This window comes from Amblyomma maculatum, chromosome 9 (genome assembly GCF_055883805.1).
Source record: "Amblyomma maculatum isolate TAMU_Amacu chromosome 9, ASM5588380v1, whole genome shotgun sequence".
Lineage (NCBI taxonomy): Eukaryota > Metazoa > Arthropoda > Arachnida > Ixodida > Ixodidae > Amblyomma > Amblyomma maculatum.
Genome location: NC_139352.1, coordinates 88,140,941 through 88,150,927, shown reverse-complemented (window position 1 = coordinate 88,150,927; position 9,987 = coordinate 88,140,941). Strand labels below are relative to the sequence as shown.

The 9,987-nt window shown below is 47.1% G+C and overlaps 1 protein-coding gene across 1 annotated transcript; it reads right to left on the bottom strand.

Moving 5' to 3' along the window:
- Nucleotides 1-3,556: 3,556 nt before the first annotated feature.
- LOC146179709 (uncharacterized) lies at nt 3,557-4,984 on the bottom strand. Its single transcript, XM_084580250.1, has one exon. The coding sequence runs from the start codon at nt 4,982-4,984 to the stop codon at nt 3,557-3,559; it is 1,428 nt and encodes a 475-aa protein (XP_084436376.1).
- Between the last annotated feature and the right edge of the window lie 5,003 nt (nt 4,985-9,987).

Below are 9,987 nucleotides of genomic sequence, written 5' to 3'. Positions count from 1 at the left end.
CCTGTGCATGCTGCATCCACCCATGCGGTTTCGGAGTCGGAGCCGTACTGTCGGTGGAGTGCCTTAGCACGGGCTATATGGCGCTGTTCGTGGAGATGGGGACGCATATTTCGGGAAAGGGGCTTAATAATAAGCTTCTTGTGGATATGCTTGGGTATGTGGAAGAGGTCTGGGTCATTGGCGGGTATTCTGAATATGAGATGAGAGAGTATGTGGCGACTCGTTGATGTGCATGTGAGTCGTATGTATTGGAATGTTCGTGGGCTTCAATGAGCTCCTCAATGCTATTATGTATGCCTAGGGCTCTCAAGCGTTCGTTAAGCGTGTTGCAGGGTAGTTTGAGTGCGGTCTTATAGGCTTGGCGAATGAGTATACTTAGAGCGTTGATGTCGTGTTTTGCAAGTGGGAGGTAGAGCGTTGTGTAGAGCATCCGACTAAGGACAAAGGCTTGAACGAGGCGACATAGGTCGGGCTCTTTCATTCCCCTGTGCTTTACTGTTACTCTACTAATGAGGTGCGATATGGTACCAGCAATCTGCTGTAGTTTCTTGAGTGTGATGGTGTTTTTCCCATTCAATTGGATGTGGAGTCCTAATATCATGAGGTTGGTAACCTCAGGGACGTCCGGTCTTCAATTGTGGCAGAAATCGGGGCACACGGAGAGTTTCGGGGGCGGAGTATGAGGAGCGCTAACTTCTCCGCGGAGCATGATAGCCCTATGCTACTTGCGTGAGATTGGGTGGTGGTAGCTGCTGTTTTTAGGGCTTCCTCTATTTCTCCGTCGTTGCCAAGTGTGGTCCATATGGTTATGTCGTCAGCATATAGTGTGCGGCGTAGGTGTGGGATGGTATTCAATTTGCTAGCAAGGGGTATGAGGGTGATATTGAAGAGGAGAGGCAATAGTACAGACCCCTGCGAGGTGGCTACATTTTTTAGGGTGAATTTCTCTGAAGTTAGGGGGCCAAAATGGATTTCAGCTGTTCGATCTGATAAGAAGGCCTTAATATATGAGTACGTGCATTCGCCAACATTGAGGGAGGAGAGTGCACTAACGATCGCTAAGTGGTGGATGCGATCGAAGGCTTTGGAGAGATCCAAAGCGAGGACTGCTTTGGTGTGTCCTGGTGTGAGGGGGTTGTAACTGTCGTTTGTTAACTGCAGCATGGCGTCCTGAACCGACGGGTGTGGACGAAAGCCGACCATGCTGTGCGGATACAAGTCTGTCAGCCATATGGCGGGCAAGTCTGTTTTGAATAACATGCTCGAAGGGCTTTCCGAGGCATGATGTAAGGGAAATGGGGCGAAGGTTCTGTAGCATGAGTGGTTTGTTTGGCTTGGGAATGAAGATGATTTTGGCTTGCCGCCATGATTGGGGCAGCGTGCCTTCATTCCAGCATGTGTTGAAGTAATCCGTAATCTGCACGATAGAATTATTGTCCAAGTTACGGAGAAGAGAATTTGATTTTTTCTGCGCCTGGAGCAGAATTTGTTTGTAGCTCAATGTGTGCCGATCGCGCTTCTGCCTCCGTGATTTCTTCGTCTAATGTTGAGTTCGGGTATGCGTTGTAACATGGGAGAGCGGTAGAAGTGCCCAGAGACGTGTATGTGATTTTGAGGGTATCTGTGTCATCTATGTTTTTATGAATGAGGCGAGTAACATGGTATTGCGTGGCAGATTGTGTTCGTGTTGGATCTATGAGGTGGCGAAGCAATTGCCAAGATTTTACCAGACATGCTGTCACAGATCTGGTTCCAATTGGAGCGGCAGAGGTCTTCCGAGTGTTGTTCGATTTGTGCTTTAAGTGTTGAGAGACGCTTCTTTAGCGTTCTGTTCAGTTTTTTTCCTTTTCTATCGCTCTAAGAGGCTATGGTGAGCTTCCCAGAGATGAGCGAGGCGGCTGTCAAGGGTACGAATCTTCCCTTCTGTCTCAATGTATCGGATGTGGGTCTGGAGGTCCTGTGAGAGCGCGTTCATCCAGGCCACTATATCATTGATGGGCTCTGACTCACGTGATTGTCGGGTAGCCCTGAAGTGGTCCCAGTTGACTTTGTACCCCGCCGGGGTGGCGCAGTGGTTACGGCGCTCGACTACTGCTCCCAAGGACGCGGGATCGAATCCCGGCCTCGGCGGCATCTTTTCGATGGAGGCGAAAAGCAAGATGCCCGTGTGCTGTGCGATGTCAGTGCACGTTAAAGAACCCCAGGTGGTCGAAATTTCCGGAGTCCTCCACTACGGCGTCTCTCATAGCCTGAGTTGCTTTGGGACGTTAAACCCCACAAACCAACCAACCAGTTGACTTTGTGTGTGGTGTAGGCTTTGCGCTTTTGTTGAAAGGGGAGGGAGGCAAGAATAATGTACTGGTCGCTGCCTAATGTATGTTGGGTTCTGTCCCATGTCAACTTTGTTAAACAGCGGCTGAATACGAGGTCGGGGCTGGTGTCCACACGTACACTACTGCCAATTCGCGTGGGTGTGTTGAAGCTGTTGTGGACGGAAAAATTAAGGATTTGAAGAAGGGTCCATAATCTGCGGCATCTCTAGGTGGTTTTCATATAGCCCCACTCTGTGTGGCGACTGTTAAAGCCTTGCCCATTGTGTAGAGGGTGCTTACCTGCGAATTTATATATACTCTTTAAGAGAGATTCTAGCGAGGCAGTGGGTAATGAGGCTAGTTCCTAGCTAGTAAAGAACCCTAGGTGGTCGAAATTACTCCGTAGCCTTCCACTACGGCTCCTCTTTCTCACTTTCCAGTTTCGCTCCCACCTTCATCCGTTCCCTTTCAGGTGTCCACAGAGAAAGTGTAACAGATCCTGCGCCTTTCCCTTCCTGTGAACCAATTAATAATAATAATAATAATAATAATAATAATAATAATAATAATAATAATAATAGTAATAATAATAATAATAATAATAATAATAATAATAATAATAATAATAATAATAATAATAATAATAATAATAATAATATATTTTCACCTTATTTTTCTCGAACTAACGTGTATGAGTTTTCTTTTCTTCCTCGCACCATCGATGAATGGATCTTTGGCCAGGGCCCGTATTCTGAGTTTGCGTTGTTAACAAAGTGTCGTTATCTCATGTGACCTTGAGTCATCTAATTGGTCGAAACGCCGGAATCGGGTGTTACCGCTGCGGAACCGGAAAAGGTGGCAACGTCATGTTCCGGCGTCGGAGAGATCGCAAGGAATCGGGGTCGGAGAGATCGCAAGGAATCCGATTGGAACGCGACGGTAGTAGATTAAGTTAGGAAACGAAGAATGGCAGTTGTACGGATCAATAAATAACCACTACAACGACAGTTGTACGGTTCGCAGAATAAATATGTAACCCCGCCGGGGTGGCGCAGTACTTACTGCGCTCGACTACTGTTCCCAAGGACGCGGGATAGAATGCCCGCCTCGGCGGCAGCTTTTCGATGGAGGTGAAAAGCAAGGTAGGTAGGTAGGTTACAACTTTAATGATTCAAAAAAAAACCAGGTGAGGGGGGGGTAAAGGGAAGCGAGGGAGCAGGGCGACGATGGGCCCTCAGGCCGCTCTAGATGGCCGGGCACTTTTGTGCTTCGGCGACCCCTCGGGCCCAGCTCACTGTCAGAAGCTGTACCTCCGGCAGCGAGCTGCGCAGAGCAGCCTCCCATCGCTCCTGGTGTCTTGGCCCTTGCCACGGGGGCTTGGGTTTGTTCGGGCAGTTCAGGAAGACGTGAGTAAAGTCGGCTCTGGTGCTAGGACACAAGTGGCAGTGAGGAGAGGTTTCGCCACGGTTTATAACAGAGAGAAGGAAAGGGGTCATGACTGTGGCCGTCTGAAGTCTGCGCCAGAAAGCCTGGTCGCTTTTGGGAAGAGATTTATGCGGAGGAGGGTACAGCAGGCGGGAATTTCTATAAAATACGGTGAGGTCGTGGTAATTAAGAAGCCGATCTCTGGCACTGCGAGACGAAGGCACCAGGTCGCTCTCAGCCCATTTGACGAGTGCTCGGGCTTGGGAGTGAGCGGCCGTGTTACCTGGGTGTTCGCTGTGCGCAGGGACCCAGAGGAGGGTGATGAGGTGATTCGGTGGAGGGGATGATGCTAGAATGTTTGCGGCCGGGGAGTGGATTTTGTGATGGGCATAATTACTAATTGCTGTTTTGGAGTCTGAGAAGATATACTCCGCAGAGGAGTGTGTGATTGCTAGGGCAATTGCTGCTTCTTCAGCGTGCAGGGAATCCTGCAAATTTGGAATGGACGCACTGACTATCGTGTTGTGGAATCCATCCACGACGGCTAATGCGAAAGCTGGTCGGTTTGAATATTCGGCCGCGTCTACGTGAACTGCCGGAGCGCCAGGAGGGTAGTGCTTGTGCAAAGTCTTGGCTCTAGCTTTTAGTCTCTCACGATTATGCTCCGGGTGGGTATTTTTATGAAGAGGCGGAATGTAAAGATTGTTGCTAACAGCGGTGGGAGGATTGCGTGTGGCCGAGGTATGACTGGGTAGGTTTATTCCAATTCGGCGCAGAAGAATTTGGCCGGTTTCGGTATGTGAGAGCCTGTGGTACTGACTAATGAGGTGAGCTTCTACCAGCTCTCCCAAGGTGTTGTGAACCCCTAGTTGAAGTAGTTTTTCAGTAGGCGTTGATTTAGGGAGGAGGAGAGCGCTTTTGTAAGCTGTGCGGATCAGTCTGTTGAGTTGCTCGGTCTCCGTGGGTGTGAGGTAGAGGTAAGGGATGGAGTAGGTGATCCTGCATAGGCAAAATGCTTGAATGAGGCGACGTGTGTCTGCTTCCCTCATGCCGCGATGGCGATTGGCGATACGCTTAATTAGTGAGGCTGTATTCAAAATGGCAGCACGAATTAATTTTATGGTCTCGGCGTTGGAGCCGTTGTCAGAAATACTGAGACCTAAAATTTTGATTCTACTGACCCTGCGGTTGGGGTTGTCGTTTAATGTGGCTTGAATATTAGAGGGGTTCCGTTCTTTTAGGTCCATGACTATGAGCTCAGATTTAGCTGCCGAGCAGCTTAGACCAATGCTGCTTGCATGCGTAGCAACAGTGTCAGCGGCCAGCTGAAGTTTGGATTCTATTTCGCCATGGTTGCCGGTATTGACCCAGATGGTGATGTCATCCGCATACAAGGAGTGGTAGATGGAAGGAATTTTGTCAAGATCCCTCGCTAACGAGATAAGAGTAATGTTAAATAGAAATGGGGACAAAACTGCTCCCTGTGGCGTTCCCTTACTGCCTAGCGTGAAAGGGCAAGTTTTTACTGTGCCTAATTGTAGGCAGACGGATCGGTTGCTGAGAAAGGCAGCAATAAAGTTATGCGTGCGAGAGCCCACGTTTAGGTCGCTCAGTGATTGTAAAATGGAGGAGTGGGCAACATTATCAAAGGCCTTCGTCAGGTCCAATGCAAGGATAGCTCTGGTGATGTGAGGGAAAACGGGATTGAGCACATCCTCCTTAAGTTGTAACATGACGTCTTGAGTTGACAGGCCCGCGCGGAAGCCAAGCATGGTGGTGGGGAAGAGCTGGTTTTGCTCCATGTATCGGTTAAGTCGGTTTAGGATTACGTGCTCCATGACTTTACCTGTGCAGGAGGTGAGAGAGATTGGTCTCAGATTCTTAAGGTCTAAAGGTTTGTTAGGTTTTGGTATGAAAGTTACCTTGGCTGATTTCCATTCCGGGGGCAGCGTGCCCTGGTCCCAGTGTTGATTCATGTACCTAGTGAGAGAGGCTAATGATTTGGCGTCTAAATTTTGTAGCGCTTTGTTAGTTACTCCATCAAGACCTGGTGCGGACGTGGTGCGGAGCCTACCCAGGGCAGCCCATACCTCCGCCTTTGTGATGGGAGCGTCCAAGTCTGAATTGGGGGTTCCTTTGTAAGCCGGTAATGGTTCCTGCTTTAGGTCGGGGAAGTATGTGGCTTTAAGAGCTGCTTCAACGTCTTGCCCCTGTTTCTCCGCCTCCTGCAGTAGTTTGGTGATTTGTTTATTATTTTCTGACCGTGAGGAACATGGGTTTAGCATATGGCGGAGGAGGGACCACGAGTTCTTCATGTGTAGAGTGCCGTCTAATCGATTACATATCAGATTCCATTGCTGTGACGAGAGCTCGGCCGCGTGTTCGGTGATGAGCTGGAGCGTTTGCGCCATTTTCCGTTTTAATTTGCGATTATGTTTTTGCCTGAGCCATCGTTTCTCTAAATTCTGATAGGCCTCCCAGAGGTGGAGTAGTCTGCTGTCAACTGGATCGCCAATATGTTCTGCCGGGGCCAATTTTTCGCTAAGGGATACATCTCGTAGGAGCTTAGAAGCCCAGTCCATATAGTCATGAATTTCTTGTGCCGGGTTTTGGTCTCTAATTTTGCGGAACTTGTCCCAGTCTACAATAGGTTTAAGGTGAAACTGAGGCCGTAAACTAGCAGACGGCAGCGTAACTGTTAGGATGTAATGATCGCTGCCGAGGTTGATTCCCGTGTGAGTCCAGTTAGCCTGACGGACGCTCTTAGTAAAAGTAAGGTCTGGGCTGGTATTTCTGCTCACACTGTTGCCAATGCGTGTGGCTAGTGTACTGTCAGTGACTAGGGTGCACCTATTTTGCTGAATGTACTGAGATAGGCTGGTGCCCTTGCGAGTGTTCCTATTATATCCCCAGTCTACGTGTGGCGCATTAAAATCACCCATTACCACTATAGGAGCGGAGCCTGCTATTTGAATGGCCCTGTCAACTGCTTCAAATACAGCAGTAAGGTTATCTCTGGGATGAGAATAGATATTTAAAATGAAATGTGAGAGTTGTCTTTTACGATGGGGGAGGAGTTCGAGAAGAGTGCAGTCGGAATAGAGGTCGGACAGATCGTGAGCTACATACACGATATTTCTCTGGATATATGTGGTAACCCACGGGGAAGTAGAATGGGAGTGTATAGCATGATATCCTTGAAGCTTGCATGCCTTTAAAGGCTCTTGTATGCAGATGACATCTGGGGAAGGTGTAGAGTGCTGTATGTATAGAGAGAGATTGTCTCTCTTCCTTTGCAACCCGCGGCAGTTCCATTGCCATATGCAGAGTGAAGAGGGGGAGGAGGAGGCAAGGGCGCAAGGGGGGGTTATTGCTGGGAAGGCGCTTGAGAGGGGGAGGATTGTGGCAGGGCGTCCAAGGGGGAGAGCCGAGCAACTAGCATGTCGAGAATATTCTCTATCTTGGTAAAGCGTTCGGCGATTTGGGTGAAGCCTAATTCAACCTTTTGTCTGAGCCCCCTGTGCTCTTTACGGATTTGTTGAAATACGCATTTGGGGTCCTCGTCAGCTGGATCGGGCTGTTGTGTCCTCTTCTTTTTCGCGGGCTGGGGGGAGGATTCTATGGATACGCTCTCTGATTGGTCTGCTATATCTGACTCCGAGGTGGAGAGGGCGATAGTAAGGGACAGAGAAGGTTTAGGAGTAGGTGCTGTGAGTGTATTTAAGCGTTCCAGTACCAGAGCCAACTGTTGCTTTAATTCCTGATTCTCTCTAGTTAGACGTTCGATAGTTTCCTGAGTTTTAGAGTTTTCTTTTGATTCAGATCGGATTTTAGTGGAGCAGGAGGCTTGCTCTGCCCAGCTCACCTTTTGGTAATGGGTCCCAGTGTCCCGGCTTTGGGATCCAGTTCGTCCAGGAGTTTTGCTCCTGTTGCGATGGTGTCCGTCGGCGCCCGTGTGCTGTGCGATATCAGTGCACGTTAAAGAACCCTGAAGGTTTGAAGGTCTGAAGGTTTGGAACAGATTGGGAAAAAAGAAAGTGGACGTTGCACTTTCGCCTCCACTGCGATTTAGTGAAAAGATGCACATGTAATTGCACTGAAAAAACATGTACAAACTGTCCTCGTCTGCATGAAGCAGTCCGAAAGAAGTTTGTACCCCGCAATAGCTACATTGTATAATCTCTCCCTCTGTACTGTGGCAACTATATGTTGGTCAAACTAGTCATTGTCTTAACCATAGGCATGGGGAACACTGCAATAATGTCAAACATGCTCCTCCACAATATCGGGATTCATTGCCGTGATTGCACTCGTCATGCGCAGGTCGCAAATTGTGAAGTTGTAGCATATCATAAAGACACGGTCACAAGAGAGGTCATTGAGGCTTAAGAGATTGCGAAGCTAGGACCGGCATCCGTTAGCACTCCATTCATCGCCATATCACATAACGAACACGTGTTTTGTATCATTGTAAATTTTATTGCTTTGTTTTCCCGTGTTTGTTCCTTTCTGGTTTATCTGAAGTGCTTTTGTGCTTAAACAGGGGTGCTCTGCATATGACAATCAGTTGTTAGTCAGCGTTGTGTCTCGTCTCTCCTTCCCTCGTGTTTGTACGGGTACACTGCTTTTTTCCTTGAATGTCGTACCAACTCACCCATCAGTCTACGTCTTTGGGCCTAGAAATGCTATTGCCTGAAACATAACATAATAAAACGCAGAAATAAAGAGGTAAAACGTTCGCCTCATAAAAACAAAAAATAGAGATGAAAAGGGGGTAAATGACTTCCAATAATACAGCAGAAGTAAACTCAACACCAATGGACTTCCTCTTGTCCATGAGGAAGCCTAGTGTGTTGTTGGAACGAATTATTATGCCATATGCGAATTGAGATCAATGAGAGTGACATTGATACATTTCGCAAAAGGCCATTCACAAAGAAAATAGTCAAATGCGCTCACATTTCACACTCTAGTTTCTAGATTGATATTGCTTAAAGCTGCCGAAAACCAAATACTAAATACATGTTAGCTGGGCTTATTAGTTCAGAGGCAAATCGTGCACCAATTTATGTAATGAATGTTTGGGTTCCGCATTGGAAGTGCTGCTCGCCTACGCTTTGAACGAACCTAAAGATAAGTGTTTGAAGCATGCTTGTCTTATGAACGGAACATTTTTGATAGTCAAAACGGACATCTCGCACGTATTGCAACTAACTTGCTTGGCTGACCTTGCCCAGTTCTTGCAGCAAATACACGTACCTAGCGATCGCTAAATCTCTTAACAGGATAGAGTTCTGCCCAAATAGTAATCAAGTCCCTTGGACACCTTAAGGCATGCGTGTTACACTGTACCTCCCTGAATGTTGGAAAAAACCTTGATCACTTGATTCTTTAATGCGCACGTTGTACATACTGTAACGATGTTATTGCGCTGTAATAGACATGGCTAAAACAAGGAGAAACTGGTGAAATACCTTGGTAATCATCTTTCCGCGACAGCGGGTGAGTTGATCACGTGATGGAGAGGTTGCGCTTTTTGTTCAAGAGCTCAATAAATGGTACCACTTTAGTGCTCATTATAATCGATCATCAAACAAAAATTCGCAATCATTATTGTGTATTTCATCGCACGCACAGCACGTTTGTAAATAAATTTTATGCCGTAATGAGTATTACTTTTCTGATCACCTGCGACAGGCAAATTGTTTAAATTGTCTGTAACGATATCAACACTGAAATTTTTAAATATGACTGCTGTGATTACTTCTTGCTAATAGTCCTAATATTAGAATGTTACAGCTGGGTAAATTCGAGTCACCAAATATTCCGCCCCTATGATTATGTCATTTGCAAGAACATAACGATGTTTTCCGGTGTTTAAGACAGTGTTTAAGGCATCGTAACAGATCTACTTTTGTGCTTTATCCCAGTAACACTTCTGGTTATAATTTAAGCAGCATAGAAAATGTTCAACGCGAACAGGTTACGTTTACGTGGGACCTTTGTTTCAGTGCACCAGTATTTAACCCTCTCATGCATGCGGGCCTAATATGAGGACATATATGTACCCTGTTATAAGCATTTTTCACTAACTGGGAGGGTGTCGCTACCAGCATGGAGACCTCAACTGACGAGATGTTGAGGTTTCTAAGATGTTTAACAGATGACGCTAGCCTTCGATGTTTTATTTTTTTGAAATGCAAGGTTCTAATGGGACCAGGCTTGTTGGAGGTTATCGCATGTTTTTACG

What these genes read in the sequence shown, in the direction of transcription:
- LOC146179709 (XM_084580250.1), bottom strand. Translation starts at nt 4,984, where the DNA reads ATGGACCTAAAAGAACGGAACCCCTCTAATATTCAAGCCACATTAAAC.